Raw genomic sequence first — 23,644 nt, 5'->3', positions numbered from 1 at the left:
ATTATTATTATTAAGTAAAATAGTATTTATAATATCTTTTTTACTAAAAAAATAGCCTTTTAAATAGCTAGGTATATTATTATAAAGGCTTTTTCTTTTAAGTAGTATTATATTAAGTAAAGACTATAAAGTTAATTAATATAAAGTAATTAATAGTAAATAGACTAGAAATTAATTAACTATATAAGTTTAAAAGTATTTAATAATAAATTATAAAAGGAAAAAGTAGCTATTATATATATAGAAGCTTTTTTTATTTTTTCCTTATTATAGAGTTTAGTTATTATTATACTAATTATAGTCTTATTAAGAAAGTTAATTATTAAGAAAAAGTTAAGTTTAATATATTAGGTTCTTAATCTATATAGATCTTTTAGTTTTAAATTTATAAGATAGCTTTAAGAAGACTTAGGCTTTAATAGAAAGTAAAAAAAAAAAAAAAAAAAAAAAAATCTCTTAACTTAATAGCTAAAGAAGAAAGACTAGGTCTAAGGTATAATAGTATTTTTTAATAAGTTATTTTTTTATAATATTATAAGAGGTATTTATTATTATATAATATATTATTTTAAAGATTTAATTTTCTTTATAAAGATATAATAAAAAAAAGATAATTTAATATTTTAAAGTATTATTTATAATTATTAAAAAGGTCCTTATTATCTATATAAGGCTAAAATACTTATTAATTTACTTAATTATATAACTTTTACTTTTAATAAAGTTAAATCTTTTTTATAGTAATTATAATATTTATAACTTAATTTAAAGGTTTATTTTATATATAATAAGGCTAATATATATATTAACTATTATATAATAATATAATTAAAAGAATATAATATCCTTATTATCCTATAAATACCTTATAGCTTAGACTTTAATCTTATTAAGAACTTATAAGCTTAAATAAAGCTTTAAATTAATAATAACTATAATATAAAGACTTTAATAAAAAAAAAGCTAAATTAGATTATTTAAGCTACTTAAGAAATTATCTTAGAAAAAAAGCTTATTAAGCTTAAGTTATTAGTCTATAATAGACTAAAGGAATATATATAGAAAAATAGATATCTAGTTAATTACTAAATAAAGTATTAATATTTTTATTTATATAAGAAAATATAGTTAAAATAAGTATCTTATCTTATAATTAAAAGGGAAATAATCTCTGTAATCAGCAGGATATGGGGCTTATACTAACGCTAGGTTTTCCAACCCTTGCAACCTGTATACTCAACTGTGCTTTTTGAGGTGGTTCCCACAAATCTGGAGAGATCTGCAATATCGATAGGTTTAGTACCCCGGCAAGCGACATTTGCCAAGCGAATTCGCTTCATGATAATCTCTTGCCTCTCCGTGAAGCTGTCAGAACAGACACGGAGGTATTATCGACGCACAGACATGCATCCTCGAGCCCAAGCCCAACCAAGCAGGGTAGACTACTGCTTAGCAAATGTCTCCAAATTGAGAACTGACCTTCCTCACCCATAACGTCCAGTGAGTGGTTTGCGTTCTGGCTGAACCTTGTTTTTCGACCCCGTTACCGCATTGGGTTGATCTTGCGGATATCAATCACTTTGCTTACCCACAACTTGGTCGATGCCAGCTTCAGCTGGGATGTCATGTACCTGTGCCACTAATTTCAGGCTCTGTATGCGATTGGGGTGAGCAGATCTCAAAGGAGCAATAACTCGCAAGACATGACTCAACCCTCTTGATTACTCGAAAGAGCAGATATGCGACAAAAAAAGAAAGAAGAAGAAGAAAAAATGGTCAGCTGCAGGTATTTAACAGCATTGAGACCAGATTGTTTTCCTCATGGATTATGCCGAGTGTGCAAAGCTACTTGGTCGTTTTAGCACAACCTGAACATTGCTTTTTTCTCTTCCTTTTCCCAATTCGGGTCGGCGGGTTCTAGGATCCAACATCCGGTGTCGAAATGCTAGTGCGTGCACATATCAACAAAGTGGAGAGAAGGGGTAACAGTACCTGAGCTGAGACGTAATATACTGTATTTGTAACGCCCCAATTCGATATCACTGGCACGAATCGGATCAGAGGGCCACTTCAGGGACCTTGGACTAACTCTTTGGTGACAATGCTCTGTCTTGTATATTAGTATGTACGGTTGGGACGGGGCATTCTATTTGTTTGCTGGGATTTTGACCTCGGGCCCTGTCATCAAAAGTGCCCCTAACCATTTGAGATCTTGGCTGGGCAAGCATGACTTATGGTGCTCTTTTTTCCCTTCCTAACCGCCCACTGGATCAAACCTTGGGTATTTCCGCACTGTCAACAGTTCACACCAATATCCAAAGACAGCTTGACATGCTGGGACTGATGCAGGAGGGTGACTAGGGGAGCATCACTCACGTCAACACTGCTGATGCCCATGCTCATATACCTCCTAGCAAGGCATCGGGGCCCCGGCTTCGATGCCCTGGTGCCCCGGTCCCGGCATTCGTATACTCACAAGGGTCATGGCCTCGTACAGTAAGCCTCACGGGCAAGAACAATTGAATTGCTGGCCATGTTCCTCCGCAACCACCATCACCGAACGCATCTCGGTGGAGGTTGGAGCCACTGCATTCTGGGACTCAAGACATGACCTCCAAAGACTACAGGCTCGATATTCTTCACGAACTTGCTGAATCCATACAGTTTTCTCCCGACAAGTTCAATACCTCAGGCGTCTGCGCCTATACCTACTGTACTTCTTGGAAAGTATCGAGAGATCTACGCTACTGTACTGTGTCCCCCGCGCCTGTTGAAGAACCACCCGAAAAGCAAATGTGGTTTGCTCTCTTAACCACCCCCTGTTAGCTTCCAGGATCTTAAACTTTGGCTGTGATCGTGGATACCCTGTTGGCACTTGTGCTGGCTCATCACCGCCCGCGGTCTTGGAGCAGGAATGTCTTGGCCGCTTGTCATCAATAGACTAATGGTGCTCTGAGAGTGCAGTATGTACTTTTGCAGGAGTGCTAACCACTGCCACTCAGCATATACCAGAGAAGAAAATAAGGGCATTGGGTTGAAGAAGAGTGCCGGACATCATCGATCTCCAACCTGTCGATAACCGCTCAGGTAGCTCATGTTGCACCCAACTGACTTTGAGCCAATATAACATCCCGGTGGCGCTCTAACTACTCAATTGTCACCATCCATCTACTATCCACCATTTTAGTCGTCGGTACTCAGCAGTTGTAGATCCACAAGGGCACCTACTAAGATGTAAGCTAAACCTCCTAGGTTGGATTACCCTCCGACTCGATCTGTATCCTTCACGCCCCCAGACGCCCCCCCTTTCCTGGCCCATGGTTTAGTTGCCGCTAGATACATTATCTTTAAGAGAGTAGACCCTTGTCTGTGTCAACCCTAGAAGTCGATCGTCTTGGAACCAGAAGCCAGTCAAAAACATACCATGGACCACATTTTGAACTGGACAGAACTCTGATCTTGTCATCGCTTCCATTTGGGGGCGCCATCCTCCTCCTCCTCGTGTGTCTCGGTCCTTATAATAGGACCATAGGTGACCCAAACTCTTTGTTCGATCTCTGAGAGACTGTCCGATAAATGCCTACTTTCACTTTGTGAGCTTTACGGTTGCGTTAAACGGCTTGCGGAACCCTTCGACCTGGATATACCCTACAACATCGTCCTCTTTCAGCCAGTTGTCACTGTCTCGTATTTTCCAAAGGCTGAGATTATCCAGACGAACCCACCATCAGTATTTGCATCGACAACATCTCGTCCATGGCTGTCGCTATATCGCCGTCCGACTGCTCGAATCCGTACCTGTTTGGTGTTGCTAATTCTTGGGAGACTTTACCCTCTGGGCCACTTTCTATGGTTGACATTATGTCTTACCATTATCCACTGCACTCGGATAATAATGAGCTGGGCATGCCGCCGCCTCCGAGCTTTATACCCTCATACACAATACCTTCACAGCAACTTTCGTCTTTACCGACGGTTGATCAGCAAGCTCCTCTACTGAGCCAGCAGCATGGTGTGGATATGAAGGGGTTACACTCAGCATCAAGCAGTGTTTCTTTACTTGCTACGGAGGCCGATGAGAAACAGCAACAAAATGGAAATATGGGAGAGAAGAAAAGAAACAAATTAGGCTACCACCGTACATCGGTCGCTTGTGGTGAGTTGAGAATTCACCGTCGCTAAGTACATGCATCTTAACTATTTTTGAAGGTCATTGCCGGCGTCGGAAAATCAGATGCATCGCTTCTCCCAATGATACACAAGGGCGATGTATCAACTGTATTCGATTGAAGAAAGAGTGCAGTTTTTTCCCTGTGGACCAGACATCCATCGATGATTCACGGGGTAGGCAGGGGTCCAGGGCATCCACAGGAGTAAAGGGGAACTCAACAACATCTTCTCCAGCAACTTCAATTAGCAAACCGGTGGAACAGTCGAAAAAGGCCAAATCATCATTCGTCTCATCAGCAAAAAGGCCGCTCCCTATCACCGTTCCAACAACGGGAGACGCCACAGGAGCTGTAGGGTTCCAACCTCAGACGATAGGTTTGTCACTTGTCTTTGTTCTAATTCAGAAGCCATGTTAACAACTAGTTGTAGCTTCCCTACCATCTCCTTCAAGCAAGACTCCTGTCGACACTTCCAACCAGACATCAGCCAGCTGGATGATCACGGCACCTGATCAGAGCCCAAGTACATCGTCAGAATTAAGTGCCCCATGGCAAACATATGCCTCGGGATCGCCAATGAGCACACAATTTTCGCCATTTACATCTGTAGCACAATCTCCGTCTGGTTGGCCACCTGGGACCTCTGAATCTATACCTCAAGGAAACGTTGATGCAGCTTGGGGTCATTTTGCACCACCCACACGATCCATGTCGTACGGGGGAGAACCCTCAAACAACAATCACCCTTCTCAATACTCTTTGATGGCCCCCGGTCGCCAATTCGAGCGAAGACCATCTGCCTTGTCCGACGCATACACTACTTCCATGAATGGTGTGGTTCCTGGGTTTGACGGTTCGAACGTGAACACACCAATACCCTTTCCACCCGGGGCAGTACCCCCTGCGAACTACACAACCTGGGAACAAACAAACGCATACACCGACTATACATATATGAAGGGTCACGAATCATATGGCCACGACTGGTCGCAGGCGAATAGGGGGCAAGATCATGGGCTCCAGCTCTCCAATGATGGGCAGCAAGTTATGAACAACGCGCCACCTATGAACTTATATCAATCACAATAAAATTACCATGCAGGATGGCAGATAGAATACGTGCATGGTTGGAAACGAAGCGAGTATTGTTATTTGTTTTTGGCGTCTCAATGTGGAGGTTATATGCACTGAGTAATACTAATGATATAAAATTATTACGCTGGTCTAGATTGGCCATTGTATCTAATAGGAGGTTCCTTCTTGAAAGTGATTTGGTCCTTTTGCCTCTGGGCAAGTATCAAATAATTTTAGCATCATCCACGAGTCCAACTCCGATCATGGTGCACAATCCGAAGGTTCAAGATGTGTGTTAAGGGAGGGCGAGCAGCATGATAAATATCTAGAGCTTTGAATTACCAACCAGTCCCAAGCAATACAGCAAGACTGAACTTGTATTTCCATATACCACTCCCACAGTTTCTGCTTTTTGACCTTCTTTTGGGTCTCTCTTTCAGATCCATACACACGAAACTTGAAGTCATACAACTGAGCAATACTATCTAGGTGTCAAGCACAAGTGGCAAATTATACAGATGCGACCTGGAACATCAGTCAAGGTGAACAAAATGTGCATCATCCAAGAGCTTCTTCGGGAAACTGCCTTTGTTCCCCTGTATGTATATGAGCTTGAGCCAGCGTAATGGGTCATGAAAGTTGTCCAAAGTCATGAATATTATGAAACACCTGGGTAACACAACAACATTATGATACCAGACGCCATGTCAAAACCATCAACGTGATATACGCACTCAGACTCAGCACCGTTAGCAACAATACACTGTTCCCACTCGTCCTGAACTTTCTCTTCAAGGAACCATCAGCAGTCTCTGACGTGAAGAACTGGTTCTGACCCTCGTATCGACGGTAGATGGCAACCAGCATAACGGCGACTCCATACACAGCGAACAGCGCGCCTATGGCGTAGAACTCTTCGGTAAAGACCTTGAGGATAATAAGGGCGAATGAGAATTGGCCGAGAGCTGTACGAACATATGCGCCTTCAAAGGTGCGCTGTGCGGCTCTGATTTCAACAAGTCTATATATGTTAGTGGTCTGTAGATATCCCGGGCTGGGCTACTCGACGCGGGAATGTCGGCTGTAGGTGAGCCACTCCGTCCCACTTACTCTTGTGTCGTTAACACAACAGATCGCGCCCTGTGGAGGCGCAAGTGAAATGATTCGTCCGGACGGGGCTGTATCCAAAAGAATGCTCAGTAAACCAGGTGGCTCTCGAGTGTTCATCTACGTTTTTGGCCACAAACCTGGAACATGGCGGTCAAGTTATGGCACGTCGGCGCTGAGACAAAATACGTTTGAAGAGACAGGAGTCTGCCTCTGAAGCGAGCGGTGACGGTAGTTTATTCTCCCTAACCGCTTGTAGTTGATGATAGAATGAGCACTTAATTGAGGATGAAAGGATGATGTGAGGCTTGATCCAGTTTAGTGGCAGAAGGTGTCATGGGTGCTGTTTGCCAATCCATGTCACGCTCACGGGTAGGTAAGTACCTAGGTAAGCATGGGCGCTTGGCCAAAATACCTTCTTCATTTGCAGCTCGAGTATTTGGCATGTTAGTACCATTTGCGTTGATATTTTCTCCAGTGTCGTTTACTATAGATTATGCTTATATCAACTGTACCTACAGCCACTTCGTAGGTGCCTTGGGCCTACAAGTATACCTGTAGTCTCGAAGTTTGGGAAGGCGGGAAGGCAGGAAGGACCACCAATAGCGATTGATGCTCACATGCTCCATCTCTGAATCTCAAACCAAGAGGCTGGCTTGATAAACCATTCCTAGGTAAAAATAGTCTGAAGAAAAGAAGAAAAGAAAAGTAAAGAAACATCAATACGGGAACAATCATTGGACATTTGCATCGTTCGATAATATTAAATGCATAGCCACAGTTTCAACCCAACTCGTATCTTTCAGACAACACCAAAAAAGCTTTCGACCCTTCAATAAGACATGCACAGCCTCAAGCTTGGATTCGGTCATAATTAAGTTCGTCTTGGATGACAGCGCTGTCAAGCTTAGACTAGACCAGATCAGCTCATCACGATTTCGATTTCGGCCTCCACAAGTTGCGCAATGGTTGCCCAATAAAGAAGGCATTACAACATATCACAGGACAGCACCTGGAAAACTGGAGAATGTGTGCTGCAGCGTGTAGAGAGATGCATACATACTGTATGTATGTACATGTTCAGTACCGTACATGCTCTCCAACGTCACATTTGGATCATGCTATCACCAGCGGTATAGAACCGAGACTCTTTTTCAGCTCCGATGTAGCCATTGTTACCAGCATTCCATTCCTATGTAATCACACCAAAACTATAGTAGATCAAGCTGTGTCCGACCAAAACAAGTACATTGAACAAATGAGCCAAAAGTACCTGAACTGGTGAAGTATAAGGGACTCCTCCCGGGCCACCAAACGGAATGTACGGCGCAATGGCTTTGGTCCAGCAGACTATAAAATCATACCAACGATATCAAACTTGAATAAACCTGAACGAAAAAACAACAACAAATAGAAATCTACCGATGTCATTGGCAATAATGGCCCCCAACACAGTTGCATAATAAAGGACGGGGTTGCGATCGACGACAGTTGTCAGGTCCTGTCGCGTTGATGCATGCACAATACCCGGGAGGCTGTGCATGTCGCGACTCCAGTCTCAGCCTCAAGATAAAGTGGAAAAAAGCTAGCAAAATTGAACAAAGCTATCTTCGCTTCTACCTGAAGCGTACATTTCAATGTTTCAGTCAAATGGCTGAGAAACAAATGGCTAGGCAACAAGCACTGTTGAGAGGATATTGTCTCTTACCTACCAAGGTAGGTAGGTATTCAAATGTGCCTTGTGCCTTGCTACCTGAGACCAGTCTCAGATCGGCAGTGACATCAGATCAGAACAGAAAACCCTACAAGGCTGACCAAGTATCGCCTAGTGCGACATGGCAATCAGTGACTGTTTGCAAGAAGGCGACTGACGTGCCATCTCGAGGTCGAGCGAACAGAACACCGGTAGTGTCACAACGCTTACACACACAGGACACACTAGACTAGACTAGATGCTCAATGTCGGAAATAGGAAAATGCCTAGGGACATATCTACAAGACTCTAAGTGGTCAAATGATAGAGGAGCTGGAACAAGGGTCTAAGCTGCGTGGGGCTTGGTGAAATGCGCCTCGGTACCAATGCCCCATCGAGAACGCCTTGTTGAGATGGTCGTGGCACGATGGACGAATACCAGTGTCTTTGGCTAGCTAGCAATTAACTAGTGTCTAAACCGAGTACCGCAACATCTGGCAAATGTCGTCTTCATAGATGCCAAACAACCGTTCCCCTAGCGGTCCGTCCTGGCCATCCATGACCCTGCAGCTAGGCGGTCCTCCACCCTTCAACGAGTGCATCACACAAGCGCCTGGACTGGGGGGATGAGATTGGAGATTCGGAAACATCAAGTAGGTATGTATATGTACAGTACAGTACTGTATGTCACGCCTGCGCCTGCAATGCCCCTCGTTTTGTTCTCGACCCTACCAACTACCGCACGATCTTACCGCCTTCATCTGGATTTCTCTTAAGCAAAACGCCGGCTCTCACTGATCTAGTCAAGCCTCATTTCTATTTGGTTCTGGCACAAGCATTTTTCCCAGTCTGCCCTTCAGTCTGCCTCTACCCTGCCTTTGATTTCTTCCCCTTCCACATTTGCACTTCCTCCACACTGTCTCTGGTAGGCCGCCAATGCCCATTGCATCTGTTTATCTTCATTTCAATCGCGTGTCCCTTCTGTGAGCCATATCGCGATCAACAACTTACAGTGACATCCCCACCTCGAGATTGCTGTAACAAGCAAACGCCGCTCTTCTGCTCGAGACTTGATCTGTGCTGTTTACAACCTCGACCCTGTTGGGATCTGCCTGCGGCGACATCATATCTCGTGCCATCTAACATCTATCTATCTGTGGGTTCTGAAGCTCTTGCTTGCCGGGTTGATACCCTGGACTAATTAAGCACATGGGATAGGCACGGTAGCAGTACTGTACCTTTTTAACAGGGGCCTCTAAGCGCTCTTTGATCCGCTTTCGCGCGCAACGCCGCGTTCCAACTTCATTCAGCCCTCGCTTCCCCTCCTCTTTCTTCCCTTCTCAACTCTTTGATCAAGAGATACTACACTGCAGTCCTGTCGCTTGCTGTTTTAATACCTTTGTGCGATCTCTCCTATATATCCCCGTTTATGAGCCGCAACGAACCGTTGGATTTCAACGGCATTTCTTTCTGCAGTTCCGATTAGTTTCTATGCACCGGAGCTGATCCACTCCACTTCACTCTACGGTATCACCTCGAAGGCTATGTTCTCCCGTCTGTGATCTGACATTGGGAGCTCGCCCAGTCAAGGTTCGCCTATTGCATATATACTTCCAGCCTCCCGCTTCCCTTGACCGCAATCATGACTTCAACGTTTGATGTATCGCCTGCGAGTCTTTATGACAAAGACAACCGCTCTACTCAACCTTATTCTACCTCGGATCAGCACGTATCAACCTCGTCTTTCAGCTCGAACCAACTGTTGCCCACGTTGTCGCATAACGACAACGACTCCCTCTCTCCGATTAACTACCTTGAGACACCCGATTCAACTTCTAGTTTGGGTCAATACCAACCCAGTGACTTCAGCGACCTTGACGACGATCCATTCTTTGGTGCTGACTTCAATGCCGATGGAGGCACTCCCAACTTTCTGGGACAGGGCATAACTGGACTGGACCAACCTGTGGGCCAGGGATTTATGCCAAACAAAGACGCCGACTCTGGCACGTGTCCGTTGACGCCAGAACAAACAGCATCGGTGCATGCTACACCACCTCAGAGCGATCTCACTTATGCTATCAGGGGGTCTGCTCCATCTGAGCTACCCAATTGTATTTCGCCACAAGTGATTCAGAAGCGCTTCAACCCTGATCCAATTAATACAAAGACGTCTGAGTTAACGCCAAGTCAGAGTAGCAGCTGCCTGTCTAGCGAAGACGCACCTGGAGTTTCCACTATGACCAGTCCTCGCGTTACTGTCTCTATGTGGGGCACCCATAATGAGACTTCAGTTCATTCCTCGGTTGAGCGCGGCTTCGATGATAGTCCTACTACAGTCCGCGGTGGTTTTGAGTTGGCTGGCGATTTGATGTCGTCTAGAGGCAACACCTCAGCCCGTGACTCTTCCGGCAAATGGCAGCGAAATTCGTCAACAGGCCAAGCCGGTCTCGACCCTAACAACCGTCCCTCTGACGAAGTGCCAAGCATCAATGAGCTTGCCAATCATCGGGATGATGACGAGCGTAAAGAGCTTGTGGGTGAATGGCTGGCCCACAAGCTCGATGATCTCTCGGTCAAGCCAGACGAGAACTCACGCGATCAAATTAACGAATTGAACTCTCAGCGAGATGATCCGAATGATCATGAGATCCCCTTCGGCCGTGAAACCGAGAACAGGTTCATTCCCGGACAGACTTATTACCGTGACCAAGGCGAAATGAACCAGCAAGACCGCGACATCATCGCTGCCAACCGCAACTGGGCCGATGCCCCTATGTTCCCTTCAATCACTCGGGGGCAGCCTGGAAGACATCAACCCGAATCGTCGGCGGCTGCCATGGAAAAGTTTGAGCGTATGTATCGTGATACTGACTCCGTCTTGTCGAGAGCCGCAACATGGGGAACACGTCGCCGAAGTCTCCCTAGTATTTTCGACCTCGATATGGCACAGGGCACGAGTGGCGGTATCTTGAAAAAGCTTTCGGTCAGCCGAGAGAGCAAATCAAATAAGCCGGGAAGCCTTCTCGAAAACCTTCGAGGTCTGGTACGCCGTCCTAGCGCATCTCAGCTCCTCAAACGCACACGCAGCAGTGGCAATGACGAGGACAGCTTGCCCAGCAGCGAGGAGAGAGGAAGTCAAGATTCGAAGCGCGATAGTATTTCCAAACAAAGAGATGGTTACCTTCAACCAACCCGCATGGGTAGCTGGGGCAAGAAGCCCACACCTTCAATCAACACCGCCATCGCATCCATGGGTAGCAACATTGCATCCATTGGCACGACGCATACTCGGAGCGGATCGGTCAGTGTCAGCGGCACCCCTGGCGGGTCTATCACATCTCCAAAAAGCCCCTTTGGTGGTCTCTCTGTCAAGAACCCGCTTCGCCGCGCACGAAGCAAATCTGAGCTCCCTAAACCTTCACCGAATGGTATGCAATCAGAAAGCCACTCGACTCTTGTCTCGATGTGGAAGCGGGAGACGGGCGGCCCGCCTGTAGCAGCATTAGCCAAGTCGAAGCAAGTCGATATGGACGACGACGAGGATGACGATGACGATTTCGGCGATGAAGCTGATATGAGAACAAACCCAAATGTTATAGACAACATAACCCCGAATCTTGAAGGGTTCCAGCAACATATCATTGACCTGAATCCGAGCCTGGCTACTGCCAACACCTTCCTCGTTGATCGGATCGCATACCATCAGGTCCAGAGATATAAATACCTGCTAAAAAACAAGGTTACCCATATTGGTCTAGGAGCAGCATGCAACTCTGGAGTCATGTGCGCATCTAGGGATGGCTCTGCTACTCTTCTTGACCAGAACAAGAATGTGCGAGAGCTGGATCCACTTTCATCTCCAAATGACGAGGATGAGGGGTCGCTGGGCGAGGGTGCCATAAATACCGAGAGTTTCCCTCAGGACATTCCGATGCCTCCAACAACCCACCTTCCAGCCGAATTCGAGTGCCGCCTCTGCTATGCGACCAAGAAATTTATGAAGCCGTCAGACTGGACGAAGCATGTCCATGAGGACGTGCAGCCTTTTACGTGTACCTGGGACAAATGCCCCGGGCCAAAGATGTTTAAGCGCAAGGCTGACTGGGTTCGACATGAAAACGAAGGCCACCGTCAGCTTGAGTGGTGGACATGTGACGTTGAAGCCTGCCATCATCAGTGTTATCGCCGGGATAACTTTCTTCAGCATCTTGTACGAGAGCACAAGTACCCCGAGCCCAAGGTCAAGAGCAAAACTGCCATAAAGAAGGCGGGCGGTTCAGAACCGACATGGCAAAAGGTCGAGCAGTGTCACCACGAGACCACGAAGAAGCCCCATGATGAGCCTTGCCGTTTCTGTGGAAAGACATTCCCAACGTGGAAGAAACTGACAGTGCACCTGGCCAAGCACATGGAGCAAATATCGTTGCCAGTACTCCGTCTTGTCGATGCTAAAGCCAGCGAGCTCAGTGCGGACACTATCATCAGTCCGGTCCAAGACCCTCCTCCACGAAACATCTTAACTACGCCCATCGAGCAGACCAACCTCCCGATGCAGTATCCGATGGGAGGCCAACAACAGCATATTTCACACCAGAACCAACAGATGTATCAAAACCACCAGAGCCAGATGGCATACCCTGTCATGTCATCTGACTCGTATCAACAGCCGCAACAACAACAGGGATTTTACACCGAACAATACAATAATGTTGGCAACGTCGGCCACAGCTTTTCGTCAGCACATGCAGAGATGGGGATGCATCCCATGAATCAGAACTATAATGCTCCAATGCAGGACATGAACGTGACAAACGCAGGTTACCAGCAAAATGCCAACGCCTTCATGATGCCCAGCAACGGGTTGAACTCATACAACCAAATGAACGCTCTCGGCCTTCAGAGCCAAGGTATGTCTGTTGGACCGATGGTAGCAATGGTGTATGATGACCCTTCGAGTGGAAATGGAAGCCCGTTCAGCGGTCAAGGATCCGCGTCCCCCTACTCTCACTCACCAAACATGAATGCCAACACCGGCAATGGCATGTGGGGCGATAGACGCATGGCTGGATTTTAATGAGAACCCTGCTATATCGGCCTCTTGAGTTTTATGTGAATTACTGCAGGTGTTTTATTGTTGGGATTTGAAGGGATCGACAGTCCCTGCCACTCATGATGAGTGCAAAAAGGGGAGAAGGGCGTATGATTTGGATACCATGATGTTTCTTACGGCAACGAAATCGTTTCTGGGGGGAAATTCTACAGGCGAAAGCCTCGTTCTTGTTTCTGTTTTTATTGTTGCTGGGTTGAATGAATAGACCGAACTTGCTGTCTCGTCAAGGTGCCAGGGTCAAGGACGAGCGAAGGATGCGATATTCTGGTGTGGAGCGATTGATATTGGGGAATTCCGGGATGAAGACCTGGGAGAAGGGATCAGGAAAGGCAGGAAATGGCGCATTGGGTACTTTATGAGAGGAATAATGACATCTAGACTCTATAGTCTACACCTTGGCATTTCTAAATATACCAAAGACATAACTGGAAATTGATTCTCTTGGTTGATATGTGAGAGGCTCAGCGGAGGCCGCCTAACGCGTGTGCAAAGTGATTACGAGTCCCTGGGTCAAGTAGCCCGCAGTTAGCAGGGAATATGCAACTAAGGATGGAGTATCCTCCGAGCATGGGCGAAGCTAAGCTTTTGGCATCAAAAGGGGCTTGGAGGATGATGGATACAGAACAGCGAAGCAGTGGGGAATAAGTCATAGATATTAATACAACGAGTACCGAGGTGGACATACTCTAATACTGTCCATGTTGGCCCCTGTGTTTGATATTGATTGCGTTAAAAGTGAAAATTTTAGTTATTTCAACGGTTGCGATGCGAGATTGTCAGATTTCCGAAATGAGGTTTATGTGTTTCTACTCTTGGTTAACGAGCATGAATCTCTTATCTAAAGTAGGTTGCTCTGTCTAATTTCCACTGATCCAACTGTGCCAGCTCGAGGTAAGCAGGATTCTGCAAAGTGCCAGGGATTCTATGTTGGTGGCTAGGATGGTTAGGATTACCGAGATTTGCAATTGACGGGTCGCGTGAACAATGGTGAACGATTATGAACGTTGTTTCTATGTATGGCATACCAGTACAGCACTACAATGCATCTGTATACGCATGGTATACGTTTATAATAAGATCTGAAATACATAATTAAACGCCAGCGGCCAAGGCGGTGATGGCGCTGCGGGTTTGGTTCTGTGAGGTTCATCAACGGTCAGTGCTTCCTTGCTAAAAACTAAGCCGCCCGTGAACTTGAGAAGTTAGTGTTGACGATCCAATCGAGTCAGTAGATCAGTACCCAAGTTTGTGGGTTGATCAAGATTTTATGACACGGCTGAGTTTTGGATTCTGTGGCAGCGAGTTACAGATGCGCACACCTGGGACGTGAGATGTGTTGGAAGGGCGAGATATGATGCCAGGTTGTATCCGTACAGAGTAGTAAGCTCAGCAAAGAGCGAACACTACCTGCAGAATTGAGCATAATAGCAAGTAATTGTTCACTTAAAGTGGTAAGCGATGGATGTCTAATTAATTTATTTGACGGCTTTGATTGAAAAGTGAAGATGAAAATGAAGCTTTGACATGGGCCTCGGCTGGGGGGGCCTGGCTTGGTGAAGGAGGAACAGGAATCGAGAATGGACGAGGTTCCACTGTATCCATCCATTTGCAAGTATTAAGTACAAAGTTTGTCGCTGGACAACGATCGATCAGCGTGTGAAGAAGTTTATCGGTCGATAATGAGTAGTATTTTTGTGGTGACGGGTATACATATGTTGGATTGCAGCTATAAACGGTAATAGGTACATACATGATCTGTACATGGTTATGGAAAGGAGGCTTCTAATGTGGAGAAGACTAGAAGTTTATTATTAGAAGATTTGTCTCAGTCAACAGTTGGGCCAAGACCTACGATTATACATACCTATTGATCCAAAGAAACTGATATCCAAGATGGTTTCTTACAACGTTCAGAAGAAACTGACGATGGCATCTTTTCATACCTAATCCAAACATGTTTTGATCAAGTCATTCTCAGACTTGACTGGACTGACTGGCTGGTTTCAGAAGAAGCTGGGGTTGATTTTAGCTTGGACTGCCTTGGCTTGACTGGTCAGCCACCCGCGAGGGAAGCCCCTGCAGGAAATAGCTTGGCCTTGCTGTAGAGTCCATGATTGGCAGTAGTGATATCGCTTGATGCACCTGATCCACTAAGATTACCCCTGCTAAAGCCCAACGAACCACTAACATGTCTCGGGCCCCTGGTGAAGACGCGTCAGGGATCGGGGTCTGGTGTCTCAGGGGTTCAAAGACTCTTTTGGTGGATGGTTCGATGCCTTTATCCATTCATAATTGGTATTCGAGTTCTTGGAAGGGGGACCCTAGAAGTTCTGTTATTTGGAGAGACTCCAGGCGTGAGGCTCTGGTTTAGTCCTTTGGGGGCTCCTTCTCCCCCGGAGGCCTGGGGGGCAGGTGGTCCAGGGCGTCTACACAACCTCGTCACCCCCTTCTCATCCACTACAAACCTTGCATCTCCTTGGCTTCCTTGATCCTCTCTTGTCCATCTTTTCTCATCTCGGGCATTTCTCCTCTTTTTTTCGAACCTGGGTCTGTCTATAATTGCGCTTGCCTATTGCTTATCTTATTCCTATTCTGCTCTTTCTCTGTCTCTTTTCTCCTTCTTCCTCCTCGTCTCCTACATACATCGTCTCTATTTGTCTCAAGTAAAAAACAACAAAAAGCGTTTTCGTTTTTGATTCTTTCCAACTCTCATACACTCACTCATATCGACTTGTCACTTGATTTGTTGTCCCGCAAGGACATGCTGCTTCCTTTGCGGCATTGTCGACTATTAGCCTCTCATTTCAGCGTCACATAGGCAACAGCACACATAGACTTTCAACTACAACGACGACTCTTTTCCGTCGAAACAAGACGAGACTCGAGTCTCGCGATACGAAACCCACGAACGACTTTAACGCCGGCACGTTGGACATTCACGGGTTTTCGGGCAATTCGTTGCCATTCATCTTCACTTCGTTCCAGGTTGATCCTCGGCCATCTTTTGTGCGCGTGCTTGCACTGCTTTGCCGACCACTTTGAGATATCTTTTGCATCTCGGACACTCCTTGTTTCTCTTTCTAATCAGCTTCCATCTCTTTCTTACATACATCGTCTCTTTGATACCATTCCCTAAGATCCTTCCCTTACAAACGACTTTCCAACTTTTCCTCGATTTTTCCTACTTGATATCCCTTTGCTCTTTGGATATATCAGCAATCTATCACGATAACAACTTACCGAAGCCGAATCCTCGATCAATTCCGAACGAGCAACGAATTTCCCGTATTTCTGTAGTATAAACTTGTACGACATTCAAAATGACTCGACTTCACTCCAATTGGAGCGCCTGGAAGGTGGCCATGACGGCCGCGACCCTCGCCACTGGAGTTCTGGGTGACAGTATCCTCAGGACATCTGGTGTTACCGACTGTGGTTCTGAACCTGGCATCTCTATCCAAAAGCTGGACATCAGCTACGACAACGACAAGCAGATCGTTACCTTCGACGTCTCCGGTACTAGCGACAAGGAGCAAAACGTCTCTGCAATCCTCGAGGTCAACGCCTATGGCCGCAAGGTGTACGAAAACTCCATCAACCCTTGCAGCAAAGACACTCCTATCCCTCAGCTCTGCCCCATGCCCAACACACACTTTGCAGCTCAAGGTGACCAGGAAATCAAGCCGGAATGGGCCAACCAAGTTCCCGCCATTGCTTTCCAAGTCCCCGACATCTCAGCCCAAGCAACTCTTAGACTGGTAGCTGTTGACGACCCTGACAAGCAAGTCGCTTGCTTCCAAACACAGGTCAACAATGGCAAGACTGCTTCGGTCCCCGCTGTCACATACATCTCCGCCGGTGTTGTCGGTGCTGCTCTTCTCGTGTCGGGTGCTTCTGCTGCTTCATCCACTCTAAGTGGAACTGCAGGCGCTGGTTCAGCTGGTGGTGCTCCCAGCCCTAGCTTTGCCCAAACTCTGGGATGGTTCCAGGGAATGGCCATGAACGGAATGCTTTCCGTCGATTACCCTCCTGTGTACCGCAGTTTCACCAAGAACTTTGGTTTCTCTGCTGGTATTATTCCCTGGGAATCTGTGCAGAGGTCCATTGACAGCTTCCGCAACTCGACTGGAGGTGATATCACTACTGATAGCTTCGAAATCCTCAGCAACGCTACCCTTGTCTTCTCCGACAACTCTACTAGCCCTCCCGAGGACCATTCTAACAAGGTCAAACGCGCCTTCAACACCTTTGAATCGCTCGCCAACCTCGCCATTCGTGGTGTTGAAACTTCCATGGACAACGCGACCGACGGTGAGGCAGCAACTGCTGCTCAAGGTCAGACTCTTTCTGTTTCTGGTATTACGGCCTTTGTGGAACAATACAGAGTTCCCAAGTACAACACATTCATGACTGTTCTTCTGGTTGTCGCCATCATCATTGCCTTCATCATCGTCAGTATTCTCTTTGTCAAGGCTGTCCTTGAGTTTTGGGCACTGTTCGGCAACTTCCCTGAGTCTTTGAGCGGTTTCCGAGAGCATTACTGGGGATCCATTGCGCGAACCATTACCCACCTGATTCTAGTCCTCTACGGTATCTGGGTCTTGTATTGTGTCTTCCAGTTCACAGTGGGTGACTCGTGGGTTGCGCAGCTTCTGGCTGGTGTTACACTCGCCATTTTCACTGGTATTCTGGGTTGGTTCACATGGAAGATTTTCAGCACGGTGAAGAGGCTGAAGAGCACCGAGGGTAACGCCGACGCCCTTTACAACGACAAGAAGTACTGGGTCAAGTACTCATTGTTTTACGAATCTTACAAGAAGGACTACTGGTGGATCTTCATCCCTACCATCGTGTACCTCTTTGCCAAGGGCTGCACTCTTGCCGTCGGTGATGGTAACGGTATGGCTCAGACCATTGCACAGCTGGTCGTCGAATCCATTATGCTCTGCTTACTTGTCTTTACTCGTCCCTTTGAGCGCAAGTCCAGCAATGTCATTGGTATCGCCATCCAGACTGTCCGTGTCCTGTCGGTGGCTTGCATTTTGGTCTTCGTCCATGAACTCAACATCCCTCAAGACAGCAAGACAATTGCAGGAGTGGTTCTCATCGCAGTCCAGTCTGCTCTGACTGGCCTCTTGGTTATCCTCATCCTTTGGAACGCCATCAACGTCCTTATCAAGGAGAACCCACACCGCAAGCGAAGAAAGGAGATGGGTAAGTCTTTCCAAATTTGACTGATATATGCAAAACAATTACTGACACAGTCTACAGAGAAAGCCAAGCGTGATATGGACACTCTCACTCCTCTGGATGCCCGCAACTCCCTTCTTCTCGACCGCAAGGATAACAACAACATCTCCATGTTTGCCATGCCCCCACCTCAAGAAAAGGGATCTCTCCGATCCATGTCCCCTGACCAGTACAGGGACGCAGAAGCAGGTTACCGGCAACCCAACTACATGTCTTCAAGCCCTCCTATGAATCGCAACCTGACTAACATGGAGCCCGATTCTCAAAACCTGATGGGCAACGCTGCTCCTCCAGGCTGGAGTCAACAAGACCCCTACCCGTTGGGACGCCACGACTCTGGGGACACAGGTTACGGCCAGCAGCCCCATGGACACGGAAATGGTGGCGGATACAGAGGGTTCTGAGCAGCTGGCAACAGTTGATACTTAGGACTTCATCTGGAGAAAAAAAACTCTTGTACATAACGCCGGTGCATACCCTCATTTAATATATGAGATCTACGGCCGCCTGTACAAAACAATCAAGGTACCCTTTATCTAGGTTGGGTATCGTATTTATATCTTGGGGTACGAGTGGGGAAGCACTCGAGACTTACAGCGAAAGACTTTGTTACCACGGAAGCGCATCAAATCATTCATTTTTATCAATAGAACCTTTTAACTATGCAAACAAACAAATACTCAAAATGGTATCCTTCGTAAATTGATGCAGAAATCATCACTGTGTCACTCACCTTCCTCATTTGACACCTCGTGTTCTCTCACTCCCCATGCTTCAGCAGATATGAGTTTGATATCGCTTTGAAGCTGAATAGTCCGTCATCTCGCTTGAATACAATGCCCTCCCTTTTTCGCCCGTTGATCCCTTTACCTTCTGCACGTGCTACCAGATCTGTTACTGTAGACCCGACTTGGTTCAAGGCCCTGTATCCATGGACAGGCACATGCTCAACACCTAGTAATGGAGCCCACTTCTCATGTACCTCCCTCGGTGGTAGATATCGCTGCTCATCAATGTCGTATACTGCAAAGAGGAAAAACGAATGTGTCCCTTTCGCAAACCCTTCAAAGTTACTCTGTACGCTCGACCCGCATAGTTCGCCCTGGATAGCTACATTGCGACCAATCTTTGCCAACGTTTGATGTAGTCCCAACGCTCGCGCAGTAGCGTAGAAGAGAGACTGGCTTCGAGGATGGTTCTCTATCTGGACTCGATTTCTCGAACATACTCCCACGCCAACGTCTCGTATCTCTTCTGGTAGTGTGGGAAATAGAGGGCTGGATCTGTTGAGATAGAATACCGTCATAGATGAGCCATCCATCTTGGTCGACTCCTGAAAGATCTCTGAACTATGAGTAGAGAAGACATTTGGAAGATTCTGTACCCTCTCCTGCTCTGTCCGTGGGATAAAAGACGGGAAGTCTGGCAGTGGCGTGCTGAGTGTCGAATCTTGAGAGGGTGGGGTAGCTGGTCCCTCATACTTGCGCACGTTGAGAATACCCTCGAACCCTCTGTCTTGCAGTTCATCTGATCTAATGGCATCCAGGCGAGATACAATCTCAGGAAAGTAACTTAGTGGCATGAGAAGACCTTGCGACAAGACGCCCCGAATCTTGACGGTCCGAACGCGGACGTCCGGTGTATGAGTAGGGCCGTTGGGAGAGACGATCTTTGGGGCCAAGAAGGCAAATCGCGGATCCGAGGCTGGGAGGAGAGAGTCAATCTCGAAGTAGACACCGCGATCGCCTGGTTTGAAGACGTTGGTAGAGACGACGCATGTCCAACCATCAACGGTGGCTGCTTCTATGCGGTCGGCGCCAGGGATGGGTGTGATGGCTGAGACATAGCGAATTGTAACCAGTTTTCGAGGCATGATGGAGAATCTGTTCCAATAACAACGGTGGTGGCTTGGTTGTGTAGTTCAACGTGCGGATTCGTGGTAGAACCCAGTTTATAAGAAGCTATCAAAATATCAATGCACTTTAGCCAGTCGGTGGAATGACTCAAGAACAAGGATCATATAAGTTAGAATGAGTACGGCCTGAGTCGAATCGTCCAAAGCGTGAGACCGTGCTTTCAATATGACTCAGACCAATGCTTTCATGTGAAGGAGAAGGGTTTTCTGTCGTCTGCAGAATAAGATGATGAGGTATAATGAAGAATTAGGTCAAAACGATTGCTATACAGCGAATCTTTGTGCCAAAGATGTGTTGTAAATGTACATTAACTCCATGACACAGCTATCAATAGCCATGTATGGAAATACTCCTGACGATCTCGGAAATGTAGCGATTGTGTTAGCAGCCGTTTGATGTGATCGACAACATCGAGGTAATACGGCGGCAATTCAGTAATATGCATGTACCCGTAGATCGGCTGATCCTTTAGAAGTTAACAAGATTGCCGAACAATTTTATCTCACATGTTAAATAATATCTGAAATGGCTAAAGTATAAGAACATTGGTATTCCTGTTCTATCTTACCACTGGCTCATTAATAGAACTATGGATTATGCATGTCAAACCCAAAGCAGCACCGTGATGCGTCAAAGCCTCATGATATCAACAGGGACCATAGACTGAAAGCTTGGTCCGTTCTTGTATTTCCATTTGCCTCACGTTGACAGAGCGAGACATGCGTCGACGGCTAACCCGACCCTGCAAATGATGTTAGCACGAGACCAAACAACAGGCTCTGATATTACTCACCGGCCCTCTTTCTCATATACCACATCACTAATCACCTCCTTATCCAGATCAGGGAACATGCCTGCCAGTGTTTCGACAACGTTTGCATGCTCTGCACGCGAAAGCCTCTGGGCTTCAGCTGCTTCGGCGCTGGCTTGTCGTGCAGCGGCCTCTTCTGCAGATAGCACCTGCTTGATAGGGAGCTGTTGGGGTTCGAGAGGCCCCTCGAGACCTTGACGTTCTTGCGGCGCTGGAGTTCGAGGTGCACTGCTAGATCCTGCCCCCAGAGATGGGCCAGGCTCGTCAGAGAACATTCTTCCTATGCTGGAGAGTGGCCTTTGTATGGTCTTGAGAAGGCCATTGATAGCAGCCTTCTCCTCGCCTGAATACTCGTCGTTGGAAGTTGAATGGCGCGGCCCATCAAGAGAGGGGCGAGCCGATGTCTCCCCAGAGAGACGTCCGGACTTTTCGTTGAAGACTGGCTGCTGCGTGACTCTTGGCGATTGAGCATGCTTTTCAGCAATTGCCGAGACAGCCTCTTCAACATGTCTCTCAAATTCCTCGTCAGTGATGGTCAAAGTGGTTCGATCCATATTTTCAATGAACTGCACAGCGCCCATCTGTTATGGCGTTAGCTTAATACCGTTTTCCTGACCCAACATAACGTACCAATGACGATAAATAATAGCCGGCTTCACCCCCAAGTTTTTCCTGGTTTCTGAAGCGTAGAATATACTGCACATTAGACACAAGATGCTCTGGATTCGATTGCAGAACAACGTAGATAAGAAGGGGCATAAAGGAGTCAGCTGAGGAATCAGACTTGTTATGTTTCAATAAACCTATCGTTGTCAGTACGATCACTTGGCTGTTGTTGCTTTGGCCATCTTACCGAAGATCACTTTGCAACAGTTCAAGACACATATGATCTTGTCCCGCGGCGCCCTGTATGACTTAATTTTTAGAAGCTCTGTAACCAGTTAGTACACTTCGGATTTGCAGTTTGAGATTTAGTCTGACCTTGCTGGGCTAGCTTCAAGAATCGACGCCCACTCTCACCAACCGGGGGAATATCTAGATGTTCTTCCCTTACCCAACCATAAATGTTCATCTTCTGCCTAACAATATCGTCTCTTTCAACGTCTTCCTGGTGTTGACCACGTCGTCCAGGGCCGAGGGGAACATCCCCGCCCTTGCGCTTTGGTTTGGCTCCAGGGATTGGCTTGGGAGCTTGGATTGCGGGCGAAAATGTCTGGGTGTACAGCCTGTTCATGACCAACTTCTCCATTCCCTCACGAGCATTGTCAAACTCGGCATCGGATGCATCCCTCCAGACCTCGCACATTGCCATTTTATTGGCAATGAAAGCTAGGAAATCTCCAATGATCTTGACCTGCTCATGAACCATCCACTGGCGCTTGCCAAACTCCGAAAGAAAAGACTTGAGGTATCTTGCCACAGGATCTGCCTTCTTGTTGCGCAGCTGCTCCAGGAATCTATGAAAGTCGAACGGCTGGGTGGGTTCTGGCTCCGGCTCAGGGGGAGGAGGTCGATAGGATTGTGCTGGCGAGCTAGGCGAAGCAACGCTCATGGTCCGTTCCACCTTTGGTCGTGGAGGTGTGCCATGCACACCATCCTTGGGAGGAACAGGTGGCCCAAAATCCTCGACAGCGGATTCATTTGACGTTTCGGCGGGAGGGGAACTTGTCGAGATGTGTAAGCCCTTGAACTGGTTCGAGAACGTTGGTGCAAGAGGTTCTAGGCTCGATTTTCGGGGAGGATGCTGAGAGGGATGTCCTAGCATAGGTGACGCAATCTCTAATCTAGGGCTCATGACTTCTTCCTCGCCAGGGCCTCCGCCAAACTCGCTGAACTGTTGCATAATGCTCTGGATCTCTGACCGGGAGCCACCTTCTTGCTCATCTTCGCTTATATATCGTTTCTCATCATATCCAGCGTCTGATTTGGAGGGAGAGGTATCTCTAGAGATGTGGGAGCGTGCAGCATTTGAAGGTGTTCGCGAGGGTGGCTGCGAAGTTGTTGGGGTCGCAGGCGTGGGGTCAACATACGTGGACGGTTCGGCGGTGAGGTATTGAGTCGTGGCATCGTTTGACGGGGGCAATGTAATAGGCTTGATCTTGGATGCAGCCGAGATGCGGGTGTTTGAGGCACCGCTCGGAGTTGACTGGTCACCAGCTACTTGTTTCCCCTTAGCTGTTTCTGAAGGCCCTTCCTGAGCGGCGGCGTCAGCGTTGTCGTCCTGCAACTGGTCTGTCGGCTGGTCGCCAAAATCGATCAAATTTCCCTCTTGAGTATCGGGTTCTGATTTCGAGTCATGGTCGTCGTTGTCCGAAGTATCAGGCTTCCCTATCGCAGGGTGCTGAACAGGCGTCACCTCAACATCAGGTTTGCTAGACAGCGTCTCGTCTAAGACAGGCTGGCCGGACGAAGGTGTAGATTGCTCCGGCGGAGACATACAAAGCTTTCGAGGAGTTGGTGGTTGAGTAGGGAAGTTTCGAGGGTCGAAGTTGGGGCGAAGGAAGGTGTACT

At 47.1% G+C, this 23,644-nt stretch overlaps 6 protein-coding genes across 6 annotated transcripts; 3 read left to right on the top strand and 3 right to left on the bottom strand.

The window, feature by feature from the left end:
• Window positions 1-3,756: 3,756 nt before the first annotated feature.
• On the top strand, window positions 3,757-5,258 carry FPOAC1_000608 (uncharacterized protein; the record flags this gene model as incomplete). Its single annotated transcript, XM_044845220.1, has 3 exons — window positions 3,757-4,156; window positions 4,210-4,545; window positions 4,600-5,258. The coding sequence occupies 3 exons, from the start codon at window positions 3,757-3,759 to the stop codon at window positions 5,256-5,258; spliced, it is 1,395 nt and encodes a 464-aa protein (XP_044711136.1).
• A 543-nt stretch (window positions 5,259-5,801) lies between these two features.
• On the bottom strand, window positions 5,802-6,499 carry FPOAC1_000607 (uncharacterized protein; the record flags this gene model as incomplete). Its single annotated transcript, XM_044845219.1, has 4 exons — window positions 5,802-5,839; window positions 6,017-6,264; window positions 6,354-6,421; window positions 6,491-6,499. 4 exons carry the CDS (start codon window positions 6,497-6,499, stop codon window positions 5,802-5,804), a joined length of 363 nt encoding a protein of 120 aa, XP_044711135.1.
• A 3,186-nt stretch (window positions 6,500-9,685) lies between these two features.
• Window positions 9,686-13,120, top strand: FPOAC1_000606 (uncharacterized protein; the record flags this gene model as incomplete). The annotated part of the gene is made up of 1 exon (XM_044845218.1): window positions 9,686-13,120. The coding sequence occupies one exon, from the start codon at window positions 9,686-9,688 to the stop codon at window positions 13,118-13,120; it is 3,435 nt and encodes a 1,144-aa protein (XP_044711134.1).
• Window positions 13,121-16,476: 3,356 nt separating this feature from the next.
• Window positions 16,477-18,810, top strand: FPOAC1_000605 (uncharacterized protein; the record flags this gene model as incomplete). Its single annotated transcript, XM_044845217.1, has 2 exons — window positions 16,477-18,370; window positions 18,428-18,810. 2 exons carry the CDS (start codon window positions 16,477-16,479, stop codon window positions 18,808-18,810), a joined length of 2,277 nt encoding a protein of 758 aa, XP_044711133.1.
• Window positions 18,811-19,166: 356 nt separating this feature from the next.
• Window positions 19,167-20,279, bottom strand: FPOAC1_000604 (uncharacterized protein; the record flags this gene model as incomplete). Its single annotated transcript, XM_044845216.1, has 1 exon — window positions 19,167-20,279. The coding sequence occupies one exon, from the start codon at window positions 20,277-20,279 to the stop codon at window positions 19,167-19,169; it is 1,113 nt and encodes a 370-aa protein (XP_044711132.1).
• A 742-nt stretch (window positions 20,280-21,021) lies between these two features.
• On the bottom strand, window positions 21,022-23,570 carry FPOAC1_000603 (uncharacterized protein; the record flags this gene model as incomplete). The annotated part of the gene is made up of 5 exons (XM_044845215.1): window positions 21,022-21,064; window positions 21,116-21,714; window positions 21,764-21,936; window positions 21,987-22,064; window positions 22,115-23,570. 5 exons carry the CDS (start codon window positions 23,568-23,570, stop codon window positions 21,022-21,024), a joined length of 2,349 nt encoding a protein of 782 aa, XP_044711131.1.
• Window positions 23,571-23,644: the final 74 nt, after the last annotated feature.

This window comes from Fusarium poae, chromosome 1 (genome assembly GCF_019609905.1).
Source record: "Fusarium poae strain DAOMC 252244 chromosome 1, whole genome shotgun sequence".
Lineage (NCBI taxonomy): Eukaryota > Fungi > Ascomycota > Sordariomycetes > Hypocreales > Nectriaceae > Fusarium > Fusarium poae.
The sequence above is the reverse complement of the archived record's forward strand: the minus strand, read 5'-3'. Positions and strand labels throughout refer to the sequence as shown.